The sequence below is a fragment of the Peromyscus leucopus genome, chromosome 5 (genome assembly GCF_004664715.2).
Source record: "Peromyscus leucopus breed LL Stock chromosome 5, UCI_PerLeu_2.1, whole genome shotgun sequence".
In the NCBI taxonomy this organism is placed as follows: domain Eukaryota; kingdom Metazoa; phylum Chordata; class Mammalia; order Rodentia; family Cricetidae; genus Peromyscus; species Peromyscus leucopus.
Genome location: NC_051067.1, coordinates 27,315,466 through 27,334,954, shown reverse-complemented (window position 1 = coordinate 27,334,954; position 19,489 = coordinate 27,315,466). Strand labels below are relative to the sequence as shown.

At 41.4% G+C, this 19,489-nt stretch overlaps 1 protein-coding gene and 1 long non-coding RNA gene across 2 annotated transcripts in view; one reads left to right on the top strand and one right to left on the bottom strand.

Annotated features, from left to right (window-relative positions):
- Window positions 1-9,433: 9,433 nt before the first annotated feature.
- F13a1 (coagulation factor XIII A chain) overlaps window positions 9,434-19,489 on the bottom strand; it is a 162,185-nt gene continuing 152,129 nt past the window's right edge. Inside the window, exon 15 of the mRNA XM_037205794.1 lies at window positions 9,434-10,881. Coding sequence (XP_037061689.1) covers window positions 10,728-10,881 — 154 coding nt within the window. The 3' untranslated portion in view covers window positions 9,434-10,727. The remainder of the gene's footprint in view (window positions 10,882-19,489) is intronic.
- Window positions 10,823-15,412, top strand: LOC119088022. Its single transcript, XR_005091579.1, has 3 exons — window positions 10,823-10,907; window positions 11,885-12,081; window positions 15,302-15,412. It is a non-coding gene; the product is annotated as an uncharacterized LOC119088022 (long non-coding RNA).

Below are 19,489 nucleotides of genomic sequence, written 5' to 3'. Positions count from 1 at the left end.
GAAGATGCTTTCTTTTTTCCACTGTATCATTTTGACTTCTTTGTCAAAAATCAGGTGTTCACAGGTGTGTGGATTTGCATCAGGGTTTTTAATTCAATTTCATTGACCCACCTGCCTGTTTTTATGACAATACATGCTGTTTTTATTACTATAGCTCTATAGTAGTGCTTGAAATCAGAGATGGTGATAACTCTGAGAGTTCTTTTATTGTACAGGATTGTTTTAGCTATGCTGGGTTTTTTTTTTTTCATATGAAGTTGAATATTGTTCTGTAAAGGTCCATAAAGAATTGTGCTGGGAATTTGATGGGGATTGCATTGACTCTGTAGATTGCTTTTGGTAAGATGGACTTTTACTATGTTAATCCTACCGATCCATGAGCATTGGAGATCTTTCCATCTTCTGATGTCTTCTTTAATTTCTTTCTTCAAAGACTTAAAATTCTTGTCATACAGATCTTTCGCTTGTTTGGTTAGAATTACCCTGAGATATTTTATATCATTTGTGGCTATTGTGAGGGTATCGTTTTCCTGATTTCTTCCTCAGCCTGTTTATCATTAGTGTATGGAAGGGCTACTGATTTTTTTTTGAGTTAATTTTGTAGACAACCACTTCCCTGAAGGTGTTTATCAGCTGTAGAAGTTCCCTGGTAGAATTTTTGAGGTTGCTTATGTATACTATCATGTCATCTGCAAATAGCAATAGTTTGACCTCCTCTTTTCCAATTCGTATCACCTTGATCTCTTTTGGTAGTCTTATTGCTCTAGCTACAACTTCTAGTACTATATTGAATAGATATGGAGAGTGTGGACAGCCCTGTCTTGTCCGTGGTTTTAGTGTAATTGCTTTGAGTTTCTCTCCACTTAATTTGATGTTGGTTATAGGCTTGCTATAAGTTGCCTTTATTGTGTTTACATATATCCCTTGTATCCCTGATCTCTCCAAAATTTTTTATCATGAAGGGGTGTTGAATTTTGTCAAAGGCTTTTTCAGCATCTAATGAGATGATCATGTGGGGTTTTTTTTCCAGTTTGTTTATATGGTGGATTACATTGACAGATTTTTGTATGTTGAACCATCTTTGAATCGCTGGGATGATGCCTACCTGATCATGATGAATGATCTTTATAAGGTATTCTTAGATTTGGTTTGCCTGTATTTTATTGAATATTTTTTGCATCTATGTTCATGAGGGAACTTTGCCTGTAATTTTCTTTGTTGGGTCTTTGTGTGGTTTGGGTATTAGGCTGATTGTGGCCTTACTAAATTAATTTGTCAATATTCCTTCTATTGCTATTTTGTGGAATAATTTGAGGAGTATTTATGTTAGTTCTGTTTTGATGGTCTGGTAAAGTTATGTTCTAAAACTGCTGTGTTCTGTATGTTAAATGTGTTGCTCTGATTAGTTACAAGGAGAGAAGAGAATCCTGGGAACAGGAAGGCTGAGTCAGGAGACACTGCCAGCTGCCAAGAAGAGAAGCAGATGTTATAATACCAGTAAGCTACGAGCCATGTGGCAACTTATAGGTTAATAAAAATGGGTTGATTTAAGATGTAAGAACAGTTAGCAAGAAGCCTGCCATGGCCATAGAGTTTATAAGAAATATAAGTCTCTGTGTGTTTACTTGGTTGGGTCTGAGTGGCTGTGGGACTGGCAGATGAGAGAGATTTGTCCTGACCGTGGGCCAGGCAGGACCAGGAAAACAATAGCTACATAAAACCATCTGGCCCTGGGCCTTTTTTGTTTAGGAGACTTTTAATGATTGCTTTTTATCTCCTTGGGGATTATGGAGCTAATTAAATTGTTTATCTGATCTTGATTTAACTTTGGTAAGTGATATCTATTGAGAAAATTGTCCATTTCTTTTAGATTTTTAAATTTTGTGGAGTACAGGTTTTTGAAGTATGACCTGATAATTCTCTCGATTTCCTCATTGTCTGTTGTTATGTCTGCCTTTTCATTTTTGATTTTGTTAATTTGCATGATCTCTCTCTGCTTTTGGTTACTTTGGATAAGGACTTGTCTATCTTGTTGATTTTCTCAAAGAACCAATCTTTGTGTCATTGATTCTTTGTTTCCATTTTATTGATTTCAGACCTCAGTTTGATTATTTCCTGTCATCTACTCCTCTTGGGTGTGCCTGCTTCTTTTTGTTTTAGAGCTTTCGGGAGTTCTCCAGTTTCTTCACACAGGCACTTAGTTCTATGAACATTTCTCTTAGCACTGCTTTCATTGTGTCCCATAAGTCTGGATATGTTGTACATTCATTTTTATTGAATTCTAGGAAATCTTTAATTTCTTTCTTTATTGACCCATTGGTAATTCATTAGAGACAGTTCAGTTTCCATGAGTTTGTAGGCTTTCTGTTGTTGTTGAAATCCAACTTTAATCCATTGTGGTCTGATAGAATGCAGGTGATTATTTCAAATTTTTGTATCTGTTGAGTCTTCTTTTGTGACCTAGTCTATGGCCAGTTTTGGAGAAGGTTCCATGACATACACAGAAGAAGGTTCATTCTTTTGTGTTTTGGTGTTCTATAGATATGTTGGTCTCATTTGAGTCATAACATCTTTGAATTCCATTTTCTCTCTGTTTTGTTTCGATCTGGACAAACTATCCACTGATGAGAGTGGAGTGAGTGTTGAAGTGTGGGACTATTAATGTATGGGGCTCAATATGTGATTTAAGCTTTATTAATGTTTCTTTTACAAATGCAGGTGCCTTTGTGTTTGGGGCATAGATGTTCAGAATTGAGACTTCATTTTGAGACTTCATTTTGATGGATTTTTCCCTTGATGAGTATAAAGTATCCTTCTTCATTTCTTTTAATCAATTTTGGTTTGAATTCTATTTTTTAAGATATTAGGATAGCTATAACACCTTGCTTGTTAGGTCCATTTGATTGGAAAATCTTTTTCAAACCCTTTATCTGAGGTAATATCTATCTCTGATGTTGAGGTTTCTTTTATGTAGCAGAAAGATGGATTCTGTTTTAGTATCCATTCTGTTAGCCTGTGTCTTTTTATTAGTGAATTGAGTCCTTTGATATTGAAAGATATTAGTAACCACTGAATGTTAATTCCTGTTATTATGTTGCTGCTGGTGGTGGTGGTTTTGTGTGTGTGTGTGTGTGTGTGTGTGTGTGTGTGTGTGTGTGTGTGTGTGTTTCCCTTCTTTGGGTTTTGCTGGTGTGGGATTAACTATTGCCTGGATTTTAATGGGTGTAGTTAACCTCCTTGGGTTGGAGTTTTCCTTTTAGAACCTTCTGTAGGGCTGGATTTGTGGATAGATAGTGTTTAATTTTGACTTTGTCATGGAATATCTTGTTTTCTCCATCTATGGTGATTGAAAGTCTTCCTGGATATATTAGTCTGGGCTGGCATCTGTGGTCTCTTAGAGTCTGCAAAATGTCTGTCTAGGCTCTTCTGGCTTTTAGAGTCTCCATTGAGAAGTCAGGTATAATTCTTATTAATCTGTTTTCACACGTTACTTGAGATTTTCCCTTCACAGCTTTTAATATTCTTTCTTTGTTCTGTATGTTTAGTGTTTTGATTATTATGTGATACAGGGACTTACTTTTCTGGTCTAATCTGTTTGGTGTTCTGTAAGATTCTTGTATCTTTATAGGCATGTCCTTCTTTAGTTTGGGAAATTTTCCTCTATGATTTTGTTAAATATATTTTCAGGGGTTTTGTGCTGAGATTCTTCTCATTCTTCTATTCCTATTATTCTTAGGTTTGATCTGTTCATAGTGTCCCAGATTTCCTGGATGTTTTGTGTTAGGAGCTTTTTATATTTAATATTTCCTTCACCTGATTACCTCCCCTCACCCCCACTTGGCTTTCTTGGCATTCTTTTGGGGACTGTTGATTTCCTCTAATCTTTTTGGTTGTCTTTTCTTAGATTTATTTAAGGGGTTTTCATTTCCTCTTTAAGGGCCTCTATCATCTTCATAAAGTTATTTTTTAAGGTTGTTTTCTTGTGCTTCAGCTGCACTGGAATGTCCATGTCTTGCTATCATAGAATAGCTGGGTTCTGGTAGTGTTATATTGCCCCAATTGTTGTTGATTGTATTTTTTCACTGGCATTTAAGTATCTGGGTTTGGGTTGACTACTTCTAGCCCCCAATTTCTGAGTGTGTCTTTGTTGGATGGGGTTTTGTTACTTGGTTTCTGTTTCTTCATTGATTTTTCCAGTCTTTGTGGCCCAGATTTCTGGTAGCTGATATGACCTCTGGTCTAGTTGAGAGTCTTTGTCCAAGTTGGGAGTTGGCCTTCAGGTGGTTAGCTTGGCCTTTGGTGAAGCAGGGGTGGAGGTGTCTCTGTTCTTCTGGCTGGTGTGGCCTGCACCTGTTCTTCTAACTAGTATGGTCTGCACCTGAGTAGCTGAAATCTGTTCAAGATGGTATGGCTTATATCTGTTCTAACAGGCATTGCTTGCACTGGTTCTGGCTGGTGTGGAGTGCTCCTGAGTGCTGGAAGTCCACTGAGGTTGAGGGTAGGGTCCAGCATTGGGACCAGGGACAAGCTTGGATGCTGTGTGGACCTGGTGAAGGGACCCTGTTGCTGGAGGGCTTCTCTTCAGGTTCCCCAAGCCCCGCAGTCCCACAATCCACTTATAAAATAATCACTCAGACGCTTATATCACTTATAAACTGTCTGGCCGTGGCATCCTTCTTGCTAACTGTTCTTTTATCTTAAATTAACCCATTTTTATAAATCTATACCTTGCCACGTGGCTGGTGGCTTACCAGAATCTTTACATGCTGCTTGTCCTGGCGGTGGCTGCAGTGTCTCTCCCCTCAGCCTTCCGCTTCCCAGAATTCTCCTCTCTCCTTGTCCCACCTACTTCCTGCCTGGCAACCTACTTCCTGCCTGGTCACTGGCCATCAGTGTTTTACTTATATAGAGCAATATCCACAGCAGGACCCAGGTAACAGAAACCAGAAAGGGATGCAGTTTTGGCAGGTGGATCACTCACCATTTCTGGCTCCTGAATGGGAAGTCTGCTGGGGTTGAGGGCAGGGCCCAGCCGTGGTGCCAGGGACAAGCTGGGATGGGTTGGGCCTAGGGAAGAACATGGGCCTGGAACAGAATCATGGAGGAGTATGGTTCAGGGAACAGGCAGGCCACTCACTGGTTCTGGCTGGTGTGGTCTACTCCTGAAAAGAGTTAGCCCAGGTTGGAGGCAGGGCCTATCAGAGGATTGGGGATGAGCTGGCACTGTGTGTGCCTGGGGAAGGGACCCAAGAAACAGAAACCAGAGAGGGGTGAAGTTCTCTTGTTTTTGTTTTAATAAGATGCTTAGTAAGCTGTGATCCACCATAAATTCTTTTCAGAGTGACTAATTTTTAATAGCTATATAACAAAAATTATAGGCTATCTCTCCTTGTATGGTTAGGTCACAAGATTTGGGCTCCTGCCTTGCAGAGCTTGTCTTTGATTTTTACTTCTGTACTGTGATGTGAGCCTGATGTCCCATGGAGACATCTGCATGGCAAGGGACTGGGAGAGGCATCCAGGCCACGGCTGGTAAGAAGCTGAGGACCAACCCACCAGTCTGTGAGGCATCTATGGACAAGTGAGAAGGCAAAGCATCTCTCAGTCAAGCCCTCAGATGAACTCCAAAGCCTGGGCTACCTTGATGGCAGCTTATGAGAGGCTTGTGCTGGAGAACACTGCCAAGGCACAGCTAGAATCCAGACCTACAGTGACTGTGAGGAATGAATGGTGCTTTAGGCAATGAAGTTTGGGGGTTAGAGTGCCTCAATAGCAATACAGAACAGAACAGTAACAATGTAAGTTTTTACAATATTCCAAGAGAGAAGTGGAATAGTGCCAGAAGCTCTGGAATTCTCTCATGTCCCAGTTTAGTCACTGTCCCTCTGCCAAGGTCAGTCCCTAGCCTGGCTTCTAAGCCTGATTGATTGTTTTTGCCCTCTGAGTGAATAGATTTGTGTTAAAGCATGCACAGTTTTAGCATCTGGCTCCTTATTTTGCAGTCTAGGTGGAAGTCTTTTTATAATATTTTTATATGGATATGTTTATTTTATTATGTATTTATTTCTACAACGTGTACAACCTAATGTACAACATATGTACAAATATGCCATAGGTTACTTTTCCACTCCATTATAACACACATTTGAAAAATATACTTAGGAGTGCCCTCACTGGTTCATTGTGCATTGAGAATTAGTATATAATGGCAAAAATGGTTTCCAAAGGTGTTGGTCCAATTTATACCACCAGAGCCCGGGACCTGCCTTTTATCTCCCTGTCTCAGCAGGATTCTTTGCTGCTTCTCGGTGTAGCATGGGACTGAGCATGCCACTGTATCTTAATAATGTGCTTTACTGCTAACAGTACTGCTATCGTAAAAAGAATAAAGGACTCTTCTGGACACCTAATTATATTAAGTGTTAATTTTCAGAATTCAAGGTATAGTCAGTGTTCTGTTATGAGCTCTTATTTTATGTGTAACCAGCATTGACAGAATAAAACATTAAGGACTTAGAATACCTAGCTACTAGGTTGCCTTTAAATTATCCTCTTTAGGAGAGAGTCAGGATTAAAGAAAAAAATGGTTGAAGTGTATGCCTTTATATTATTCTTTGAGTATCTAGCCTATGCTTTTTTTTAAAGCTCAAATTTCCTGGTGAACAGCCTGCATTTCCTGGCTAACATTGGGAGCAGAGACATCACTGAAGCTATTGTTTTTCATTGTAGAGGGAACTTTTATTATATTATATCTATTAGTCAACTTTGTGTCATAAGAATATTTGGTTGATCTATATGAGCTTTTAGCATCATGCACTCTATAAAGCTAATTGGGATATTCCTGAAAATACCCAGCATTTCTTTGTAATGATCAACATAAATGGAAGATCCCTTTATTAGAGTCATTATTTTTGAATTCATTGTTATAGTTAAGACAAAAAACAATATGCATGAGCTCAGCCTTGCATCTGTAATAGAATTAACAGTCAGAAAGCATGTTTATTGGTACCAGGCCACCACCCTGGGTAGTTCAGCCTCTATGCCCTTTTTTGAGTAGTAAAATACTTGGTGTCCTTGACATGTGAACGTTTATAAAATATAGATGCCCAAATTTTAAACATGGGTAGTATTAGCTATAGGGGACTAGAACCAGAAACAATAAAGAATAAGTGCATATAACATGCCATTAAGAAAATGGAACTTCTGGAGGCTAGAGAGGTAATTCAGTTTGGTAAATTGCTTACTGTATGAGGTGGTTTGAGAGAAAATGGCCTCCAAAAGGAATGGCACTATTAGGAGGTATGGCTTTGTTGCAGTAGGTACGGCCTTGTGGGAGGAAGTGTGTCACTGTGTGGGTGGGCTTTGTGTTCTCATATATGCTCAAGCCACACCTAGTATCTTAGACTACTTCCTGTTGCCTGGGATCAAGATGTAGCCAGCACCATGTCTGCCTTCATGCTACCATGTTGTACCATGATAATAATGGACTAAACCTCTGAAAATGCAAGCCACCCCAATTAAATGTGTTTTTTTTTTTTAGTTGCCAGTAAATCTAACAAAGCTCTATTGCTCCTCATATTCCTATTATATGTGTTTACATGTCTTTGCACTTTTCTGCAGTTCTTCAGAGTCTTAAAGTTAGTCTTCAGTCTGAGGAGATGATGAGACTGAAGAATATGCTATGAATATTTGTTCGGAAACCAGAGTTTGTTTTCACTGTTTGTTATCACTGAGATCAACTCGTCATGATTCACAGCTTCCCAGATCCTTCACTAATAGGCTGGAAATAGTTATATTTGCTTTCTTTATAAGATTGATAAGGTGTAAGCATATGGAAAACCATAAAATCTGTCCTTATCTGTCTAATTCGATCTTTCTGTCTATCTATCCATTTTCTCTTAGTTTTGTATATGTTATGTTCTTTAGAAGAATCTTGTGGGCATGTAACTATTATTACTCTTATTCTGCCTTGAAGCTCTGAACTCAAAGAAGGATTTGCTTAAAATCATCAAAGCTGAACACAGGCAGGAGTTAGAACTTACACTCTTGGGTGTTTGCCGAGATGTGTTGTTTGTTACCATTGCTATAATACGGCCAGGAAAGACAGCATTTCTGTTATCCTGCCTAGACGTATTGTAACAAATACCTGAGATAAGTTTTCCTTTGACTCACAGTTCAGAGGTGCCAGCCATGGTTGATTGGCCCCATTGATTTTGGGTCTGCGGTGAGTAAATAATGGCTGGGGCAGACAGTAAAAGCAAAGCCACTCATCTTATGACCAGGAAGTCAAAGACTGAATTAGAGGCTGGAGTACCAGCATTTCCTCTGCTGACAGGAAGACCTGTCATTGGACCTCACCTTCAAAAGATTCTATCGTCTCCTAATAGGGTCATGAAGAGGACTTAGTGTTGACTACATTGACCTTTGAGAGACAGCTTCCATACTATAATTGTATTATTGTGCATTATAGAATGCAAGCTGTCAACAGGCATGGGCTGGTTCTAAGATAGGTGTGATGGATAGGCTTCACCTTGAGTGCCAACTCTAGATCAGATAGCAGCTGCTGCTGGAGATGGAGAAGGATGCTAGGGCCCTGTCTGAGTTGCACTTGTTTGGAGACATTAGCTATGATGATAAGTGCTCCTGAACAAACTTTCTTATATGTTTTCCATCCCTGTTCTAACACCATAATAGGTGCTTATCTTGACAGGTGTACATGCTGCCTGTCTGCCCACTCATCATGATGTTTTGTGAAATTGTTCATAAGCAGATATCTATGGAGAAATTTCAACTTCTAGAAGCTGATTTTTAAGCTAAGCATGTACACTTCCTTCTTCAGTGAAAATGGTTAACAAAATGCAGAGAGAAGGCAAGGAATGCTAATGGCAGCATCAATAACTATTAGTCATTTTACCTAAAGGGCAAATGCATGTCCTCCTATTCAGGGTGGGTGTTCACTGCAGAGGGAGAAGAGTTTTCTAGGCAGTTGAGAATTTAGCCATATGTAGTGTTGAAAATTAACACCATTTACTCTGTGCACATGTAATCAGATTAACTTTATTATAGGCATCTATTACATTCTCATTAATAACAACATACTAAGTTAAGCTGGTTTAAAGTCTAGCAAAATGCATTTCATTTGGAATTAGATGCTAATGCTGGGAGATGACTTCATGGAGTTATGCTTATAGAAAGGAGACCCTCAGGGGTTAGTACTGAGGGCTCAGGAACCTCTCAAAGGTTTAGAAGTAAACCAGAGCACAGCCACAGACTAGAGCATTCTGTTAGGCTTTCTTCCCTAACTCACTTCCTATCACATATTTCTTATTTTTCTTCTTTCTTCCTTCCTTCCTTCCTTCCTTCCTTCCTTCCTTCCTTCCTTCCTTCCTTCCTTCCTTCCTTCCTTCCTTCTTTTTCCCTCCCTCCCTCCTTCTCTCTCTTCCTTTCTTTTTTTCTTTTTTTTTTTTGGCTAAGAATCACAGTCAACTGACCGAAATCACAACCAAGGCATTTCAATGGGAAACTCTAACTATAAATCTGCCTCACAAATAGACACTGGTAATCTTGTATCTTAGAGCCTTGGCACATAAAACAAAGGATTCTGGTGTACTCTTCCCTTGGGTCAACAGTAACACTGGCCATTTGCAAGGCTGAGTCTATGTTACCTCTCAGTACCCAAAGGTTCAGGCAAGGGCTTGATATGGGAAATATGTAGGAAAAGGAGGATAAGAATCTGTTTGATGCTCCATGTGTCTAACCACTAAATCTAGTTTCTTAACCTTTTTTACCTTAAAAAAAAAAACCCAAAAAACCTAGGCCTGTGTCATTGTGTGAAGGAGATACTCTCAGAGAGACAAGTGGAGTATAATCACTAAGTGAGGACACTAATTCCTCATTTCTCCAATCCCCAATTGGTGTCCTTATTTTCTAGTTCTCTACCCCAGAAAGGGTTAAAGTAAGGGTTATTCATTCTTGCTGATCAGGTCACAGTGTGACACCTATAAAACGCACCATAAACTACATTATTTAATAGATTTGAGCACTGCACCTGCTTCTTTATCTCCTCCTAGGTGATTAAGTTCCCCCACAAATGCAATTTGTTAATGTGGGGCCACATCTCCTCACAAGGTAATCTGTGAAATTTGGCAGGCAGTTCCTTGGCTGCAGGTGCAAGATGAAAGACCTTTCTCTGGCTTTGCCAAGAAGAAAAATGATGTCGTGCTTAATTCCTGGAAAAAATATTTTAACACAGAGAGTACAACCTAATTCCAAGAATGGGCCTTAGAATTTAAGGATCCCATCATGCACTCCTTTGAGAGAGTATGTTACCCCCAAAAGACTGAGTGGGGAATCAGAAGTCTTAATTGAGGCCAGGTATTGGGCACATCCCCCCTACTCAAGGGAAGCCCTATGATATGTGGAGCTGTAGCCATTTGCAATGATAAATGATGACTTTTACTCTTATGAGCTATGAAGGCTTAATTATAGCTTAATTAAAGCTAATGCTCAGATCCTTTGGAGGGTGGAGAAATTCAAAACTAACTCCCTTGTCCAATGGCCTGGCTTTGGAAAAGCATATCTATGAAATACATAGTGTCCCAATGCTCTATGTCTCAGTCTTCACACCCAAAGCAAAGCAAGAGCTAGCTATTTGTTTTGTATTAGAATTCCCATAGCCAAGACTGCAATAGGTCATGTGCCCAGGTCCATCTGAGCCTCCTGGGCATTTACATCCTTGGTCGTCTTTGAATCTGCAGATCCAGCTCTCCATACACATGTCTCAGGGAGTCACTGGTCATGCTGGCAATCAGCTTCCGAGGGCCTGAGACCCAAGGCCGACAGACTTCTTCCCACTGCACAGTGGCGTTGGGCCGGATTTCACTGCAAATATGAAAAGCACAGGAAAGGTTGGTGACCCAGCTTCCCATCTTAACCAGGAACTGTGAGAACTCAGGCCTGAGCCACTTGTCCCTTCCCTCTCTCAGCTAATGATGGCCACAGGACCATGCATTAGGTCCTTCAACCTAGTTGGTTGATTCGGCAAATCATGGCCCAACTTTGTGAGACTGTGCAAAGCTGGCCACTAACAGTCCCACCAAGCATGGCTTCTTCCACCTGGATGCACTTGCTGGTGTCCCAGAGGATGTGAGAGCTTGACTAAGCATCCCTAGCTATGAACTCCAGTTTGGCCCAAGGCCTCCCCCATGGCCTTGTCCATGGGAATGATCTGCCTTATCTCATTTTGTTTCAGCAGTTCTCTCCTGAGATTAAAGTCCTACCTGGACCTTCAGCAGCCCTTGCTGAGGAACTGACACTTTTAACTAGCTCTCACTAGCCTTCATATAATGAACCCTGCTCCTTGGTCCCCAATATCTGAAGATCACCTGAAATAGGGTATCATCATTCTCTGTAATCTATATTAATAATTTAACCACCATCTTGGGTTCCCTCTACCAATGTGTCTTTCTGTTGTTTTTTTTCTGCCAAATCCCTAATCTATCCTCACAACTGAGTAGCCTTTCCTCTTTAGTCTATGCTCAGAGACTTTCCCAAGTCTCATGGACAAACCTACTCTTGGGGATGACTGGTATTAGTGAGGGCTGGGGGATACTTAAGCTTCTCTAGAGTGCTTCTCATACATCCTTCCATATAAACCTGGAAGGAGATAACGTATGTAAGTTCACATGTATGCGATGCCTTAGGTAGATACTTAACAGTTAAACCAAGAGGTCACTTTTCCAAAATTGTATAATTAGCAAATGGGCAGAGATGAGGTCTGACCAAGGTATGCCTTCCATTCTCTTGTCTGCAACTGAACATTGCAGTTCATATTACAGTCTATAATAGATGTCTTTTATGACCCATTATGCTTACTTTTTCACAGGTTTTATTTCTCCAAGAAGGCAGATGACTTTGGTTCAGTATGAAGAGCTTCCTGCAAGAGTTATACAAGGAGAACTCCTGGTTTGGGCTTTCTGACCTTTTTGGATGGCAAATATTGGGTTGCCTGAAAACCAGGACAGTCTTTTTCAGGGAGAATGGAAGGGAGACTAAGCAACAGAAGGCTCAGGAGATGGCTATGTGAGTAAAGTGCTTGCCATGAAAGCGTGAAGACCAGAATGTGGATCTCCAGAACCCATTTCAAAACAATCAATCAATCAAACAAACAAAACAGACAAAGAGACTAACTAACTAACTATTGTGGGTGTGGCAATACTAGTACACAGGAGTTGAGACAGAGATTCTCTAGAATAGGCTGGCTGCCCGACTATCCAGAAGAGTGAGCTCTGGGTTCAGTGAGAAACCCTTCATCAGTACATAAGCTGGAGAGTTATTGAGGCAGATGTGTGATGTCAACCTCAGGCCTTTACATGCAAGTGCATGTAAATACACACACAGGAATGTGCATACACAAATGCACACGCACGTGCACATACACACACACACACACACACACACACACACACGCACGCACACACACATGCTGTTCTATTCATCAACTTATGGAGGAACAGCATGTCAGAAATGACTTAATCCAATATCCTATTTTATAGATGAGGAAAGAAGTCCTAAGGGACCTACAGAATCACCAGTGTCACAGAACCAAATGGCCCAGATAAGAGAATAGGAGGTGGAGACAGTTGTGGATTCTTTCTAGATTCTTGCTTGCAGGTTAGGCTGAACTTTTCAGAAACCTGAACATCTGGAAGCAAAATGGGGAACTGTCAAAAGACCAGGGCAGAGCTGGCTGTCTCCATCTGCAGGCGGCACAACACAGGCTGCCCAGGACAGACTTGCTCCAAATGGCTCTCTGGCATGCCAGTGTTGCTTCTGTGGCTTTGGAGCCCCAAAGATGCTATAAATTCTTTGTAGTTTTAGGTGCTTAGGTATTAAGAAAAATGGAAATTTTGATTATATAAGAATATCAAGGAAAACAATTTTGGCCATAGCAGGGTTCCAAAATAAACACTATTGTGGTGGGGTTTAATTCATGGTTATGGCTGCCTGTCAGTTGGAGCTATAGAGAGAAAAGCAAATTGGAATTAATTTAATCACTTAAAAACTCAGACACTGCTATCTAAGCCATCTGCAGCTCCTGGTGTCTAGGCGACACAAAACTGCTTTGTGATCGTAAGTTCCTTGAACCTTGGAGTTGGGACTCTTGGGTCCCAGACCCGACTCTTTCACTTGATTGCTGTGAGATCAGAAAGCAGAGAAGCAGGGACAGGCTGTCGCTCTCAGAAGTGCCACTCCTGGTGACCCTTCTCTACGAGCTGCCTTAGGAAATTGTTCACCCTCTGTCTTGTCTGTGAAGTGGGACTCACATAGTACTTACCCCATAGAACCATTGTGAGATTTACACGAAACGATCTTAGCGAACAGCTTACGCTTTAACAATCATCACTGGGCATGGAGTGCAAGATTTAGAAAACATCAGTTGACAATTTAGCTGCACCTGATCTTCTCCTTGGTTATACGACAACTAAAGAGTGACTCAGTTGCTCTTTTGTCTCTGGTCTTTACCAGAGAAATTCACAGTGTGATGGAATTTCTGCCAGGTTACCATGTGATGGTGACCTTGAGGCAAGGGCATTCCTTGAGCTTTAATCTGACTTAGGGCTAAGCGGAAAGTGAAGGGGACACCACCACATAACTGGTGGGTCATTTACTATGGATGAGTAAATCTGCTAACTGGGGCCATAAGCAGTTCTGATGGCCGGAGTGAGCAGGCTGAATTCTGTGCCAAGCCCTCTTCCCCCAGTGTATGAGCCGGAAGGGCTGCTTGGGTCAGCACCACATGAGCATGACTGTGTATAGATAAATGCTTATATGACCACATGGAAGAGCAGGGCACCTCAGTTCTCCTTGAAGGGCACTTACCCAGGTTAAGGAAATGGAGAGACTGGAATGAGTGAGGGGAGAGGGAGTCAGTAGGGCCCGGTTCTGTGCTGAGGAAAGTGGTTTTATTTTATTTTTTGTTGTTGTTGTTGTTGTTGTTGTTGTTGGTGGTGGTGGTGGTGGTGGTGTGTGTGTGTGTGTGTGTGTGTGTGTGTGTGTGTGTGTGTGTGTAGTCTTGGAACTCACTCTGTAGACCAGGCTGACCTTGAACTCACAGAGACCCACCTATCTCCTGAAAGCTGGCATTGTGAGCATGGGCCACTATACCCAGCTAGAGGAAGATGTTCTTATCAGGATTTGATTTTTGCATGAGGTATTGAAATGGCGTCAGACACCCAGAGGCCTATCTCAGACAGGCTGAATCAGTCAAGAACATCACTGTTCATCAGTGCTCAGGATGAGGAGCTTGGGTTGTGGGAAAACTGGAATGAGGAAAGGATGATGGACTGTTTCTCAAGAGCAGAGATGTGTTGGGGGACCAGAAAACAGTGTTTGTTCCCAGCAAAGAAGAACCCAAGGCATCAAGAAATTCTGTAGTCAGTGCTGCTGACTGCCAAGAGAGGTCTCGAAGGCCCGAGATAGGCCCTTTCTCCTGGACACTTGAGACAACCTGGGGACAAAGGCACTGTGGCAATGCTTAGTTTAGGACTTGGGTATCTATGGAAGGGGTAGCCAGGAAGGGTCACTGCCAAAGACAGTGACTAAAGGCTGCAGTCATATGAGTTTCCATTTGGAATTCCAGAGTCATTTTAGACAGGGGTCAAAGGAAGGGAGAAGTATGGAAACATGTCTTTACTTGACCTCTTTGGTGTAAAGTTAAAACCCCCAAATATCACCTAGAGTCAGCAAAATGATGTGCATTCCAGATGCCCGTTGTACCACTTGCTCTGGGTCAAGAAGGGAATGAGCTCTTGTTACCCTTTGAATGTGAAATGTTCACTGTAGGCTCACAGTCCCCAGCTGCTCTGGAGCCATTCCATGGGGGAGGGGCAGCTTGTAGAGAAGGGTCACCAGGAGTGGCATTTCTGAAAGTGACAGCCTGTCCCCGCTTCTCTATTTTCTGATCTCACAGCATTCAAAGCACTCACTCCAAGCTCCCTGAATAGAGCCACTGAGCCAAGATGCCATGCCTTTTCCTCCATGATACAGTACCACCTCTGCTGCAGTGAGCCCCAATAAATTCTTCTTCTGTCAGGTGTTTTGACATAGTGATGAGAAGAGGTGCTTAACACAGCCCCAAGCACAGAAGGCTGAGCCCCCTTCCTCCCCTGTACAAGGCCGGTGAGAGGGAAGAACCGTGGACCACTCTCAGTGCTCCAGATCTTGCATTCATAGGGATAATTAGAATGTCCAAAATGATTTTGTAGAAGTTAATGTTTTCTCTTATTTTGGTTCTTTGTAGCTGTGGCTCTCCACCTTACTTCAGCCAGTTCAACAGAGACCAAAGTATGTGAAACGCATAATCTCTATGTAAGTATTGTTTTCAAATTGACTTCATGATACAAAGTTTGAAAAACACTGACTTCACTATTGCTTGCTTACGAAAGGTGACGAGTGTTAAGTATCGAACAGGGCAAGAAGCAGGTGGGAAAGTTAATAGTTGCTCTGACTTCAACATTATGGCAAGAGATATTAGAAACGTACCATTGTTACTATCACTAATGTCCCCTCCATCTTGGTGGTTGCTGCTTGCTCTGCTGGAGCCCTGTTTGTTTAGGATAGTTCCTGTTGCCTGCATGTTGCACCCGACACGGTGCTCAGTCCTTAATGTGCAGTGACCAATTCAATGTGAATGTGGGTTTATTTATGATATTTATTTCATTAGCTCTGCGGTTGCTCCCCGGATCCACTCATTCTCTCACCAGAGGTTTCCCATATAATCAGTCAATCTCCCACCTTGTAAAAAAAATGTTCCCCATCCTTCAGGCTCTATTACAGACTGGTGTAATGCAGGAAATTACCTCCCACACCAACAAAATCTCCAGCCTTGTTTCTTCTTTTGCTCTTATTATCAAAACCATCTGTATAGTAGGTGTACAGATGAAGATACCCAGATATGAAAATTCACATGTGGGGCATTTTGCTTATAGATAAATGCCTAACAGAAAGGAGAAAAATCATTTGTCCGTTTCAGTCAGTGGAATAATGTTGGAATAAACCTATTTCCTGGGTGAGAATGTTGTGAAAAATGATGCTGCGGAATGTGCTGAGCCATCAGGATTGTCCTGATGATTTATCATCCCAAGCGCACCCAGGCAAATGCAGTTATCATCACAATGAGCTGCAAGCACCTGTGGTTCCTCCTTTGGCTAGTTTTAGCTTCTGAGGATTTAAGTACAAAGTCAGATCACCACCTTGGGGATTTTTTTTTTCCTCTTGAATTAATTCGTTGAACCTGATCATGTTTTCAAAGAGAGAAACGTTTCTAAAAGAATTATTAGTTAATATTCTGGAAGTATCAAATACAGAAACTTAAAAGCTAAGGGTCACCTGAAGCAGGACCTCTGAACAGCTGAGAAAGGTGAGAGGCAGCTGGGCTGAGAGCCGGATGCCAGAAGGTAAACCATGCCACATTAATGTTGGTTTGTGCTGAATGGGGACCATGACAGGGCACTGCTTTCTGTATTCCTGGTTCTGATTCCCTATTTACTAGTTCCTGCCTTGGGTCCTCTACTTCAGGGTTAAGAGCTTCTCTGTACTAGATATGAAGCAGACAAATATCTAGGGGATGGACAAAGATAATTCCTTGCCTATTAAGATCCCAGAGCCCTATAGCCTTGGAAAGGGCTTATGTAATTATAAGGGGGTTCAAGTAGCTACATGAATTTTGGTACTCCTAGGTTAGATGTAGGAGTGACATCAAGCACAGTAGATGTTTCTAGTTATCTTGCCCTATGGAAGTGGGTACTAGTTGCCTCTGGTCTTGGCTGAAAATGTGTATGCCTAAGGCAGGAGGAAACAGAAAGTTTTCAAGCCAAGTCCTAAGAACAAATTCTTCTGATGTCATGCCTCCCCACCCTCTGCATGCCCCAACTTCTGACTCTGAGGAAGAAATCTTCCCTTGCTTGGAGAGATTAATACTCTAGGCCTGAGTTTCCATAAGAGATTGAAGACTGCTATGGATTGAATATTTTATTTTTCCCAAAATACATCTGTTTAAATCTGATCCCAATGTGATGATATTTACAGACAAAGCTTTTGTAAATTAATTAGATAAGGTTGTGAGACAAGGGCCTTTGGATAAGATTTGAGGACTTAGAAGAGAGGTACAGAGTGCCTACCTACCTTCTTATTCTACCATGAGAAAACCTGGTGAGTAGACAATTATATGCCAGTGGAGAAGGGTCCTCAATAGGCACCCAATTAGCTGGCCCTTGACCCTGGACTACCCTGGCTTCAGAACACTGAGCAATAAAGGTCTGTTGTATAACTTCCCAGTCACTAGAATGTCTACAGTAGCATCCTCAGCTGATGAACACAGAGTCCTAGCTGCCTGTCCCTGGGCCCATCTGCCACAAACTTAGGTGTTAGCTGTACATGCTTCATCATACTTCAAACCAAGGTGGTTGGAAGTTGTCTTCCTTATGGAAACTGCCCTCATGCTCCCTTTCCTTGATTTACCCAACTCTTCATACCCCAATACCAGACATTAACAAAACATTCCTAGACTTTGTGAGCTTTGACCTCTACATCTCTCATATGGTAGGTCATTGTACTATGTAGATTAATCTTTTTATGGGACATAGCATCCCTTTGCATGCTGTATTAGTTAGATTTCAATCACTATAATGAAGTGCCTGACATAAGCTATTCATGAACTTAAAAACCTTCTGCTCACAGCTCAGAAGGTTAAGTCCTAGACTGTGTAGATTCAAGATTTTGAGCCACAAGTGGAAGTGACATATCCATGGTAGAGACATGTATCAGAATGAGAACTTCTATCTGTCGATCTGTCTATCTATCTGTCTATCTATCTATCTATCTATCTATCTATCTATCATCTATCTATCTCCCCTTTAAGACTTTTTCATGTGGAATGTTATGGATCACTTATACAAACTATAGCATATGTGCTGGCCTAGATCAAGGTAGAATTCCCTGGACAGTAGAAGTTTGGGTATAGCAGGACTTTCTGGCATCCCAGAGAAAGCTTGTGTTACAAAGTAGGAAAGATTGGATAGAGCAGGCGGCTGCTGTTCAGAGAACGTGTTTTACTTTGCCTGAGCAATTCCTGCATCTAATTGGAGTGGGAAGGTGTGAGAACGGGTGAGGGAGACTCTCGTTTCTGATGGAAGCAGGGCTATTACTATTGACCTCTTCCTCGAGCTGGCGTTGATTTCTAATTTAATTCTTTTTTTTTTTCACCTTGCAACTTTCTTATTAGCATAGGGAGGTTGTTATGGCTTGTGTTTGCATTTTTTAAAAAGCACTCAAATAAGTTTCTCTATTGTGTATTGTATTTGCAATAAGGCTACTCTGCAATGATGAGATGTAGAAGGTGTGAGCCCTTTAGTGGAAATGTGGAGAGTGTTTTCTGAGCTATAAAGGTGCTTCAGAAGGGCTGAGTGAGGCCTGGTGCTTGTACTACAGCTTACAGAGAGGCCTGATCTACCAAGGGCATTGGGAAAATTCCCAGCACATAGGTCATAAGGCAGTTTCCAGAGTTCCCTACTTCCTTTTCTATGCCTTAGAAGGTCACCCCCAAGAAATGTGCTAGATTGATTGATGTTGACAGGGACTTATTTGTGGTAGAAATGAAAGTAATAAACCTCAAAGATTGGGATCCATTCTGGATGTCACACTTTAAGAGTAACACTGACAAATTGGAGTATAAAGAGACGGAGGGAGCTAGCATCACATTAGAGGTGGGAAAGATGAAGTAAGGTCAAGTATTTTGTCCCTGGTAGGGAAAACTCAAGGAAGAAGAGAACGCTCTCTGTAAACATTTTCAAGTTATCAGATGAAGAGAAATGGGCCTTATCTTGTGCCAGTCAAGAAATGAGGATTACTGGTAAGATGGGAACATAGAAAGGGTGTGTTGTTTCTGCAGCTAGAGCTATCTGGTCATGGCATGAACTGCTGCGTGAGCATCAATCTGTTAAGAGAGGTGACAGAGAGAGACCTGCTGGGTGAAGCCTGGTGGTGCTGGGCATAGAAGAGGCAGAATTCTATTCGTATTATTACTTAGGCTAAACTAGTCTTTGTCTCAAAGACAGAACTAAATCAAGACCTCTTCAGGCTCAACTAAAAGAGCAGCAATGGAGGCCAACAGTTCTAGGTAGTGGCTGTTGGTAAAATCTGGAGGATGGAATCGGAAAACAAGACTTACGAAAAGGGACATCTTTCCCCATCATATCTGACAGCCTGAAGACATTCAGTGAGCATTGACTGATTCCTGATGAAGTAGTATGGCAAAATAATCTCAACTTGAATTCTGGGATGAGCCACCTTAGATCAGAATTTTGACTCTCTTTTCATATGTATCACGGAGCAAACAAGTCTACCTCTTAAAGTCCCATATTCCTGTATCTATACCGCAGTAAGGTAGTATAAAGGATTTAATAGTAGAAGTGTACAACCCTGCTTTCAC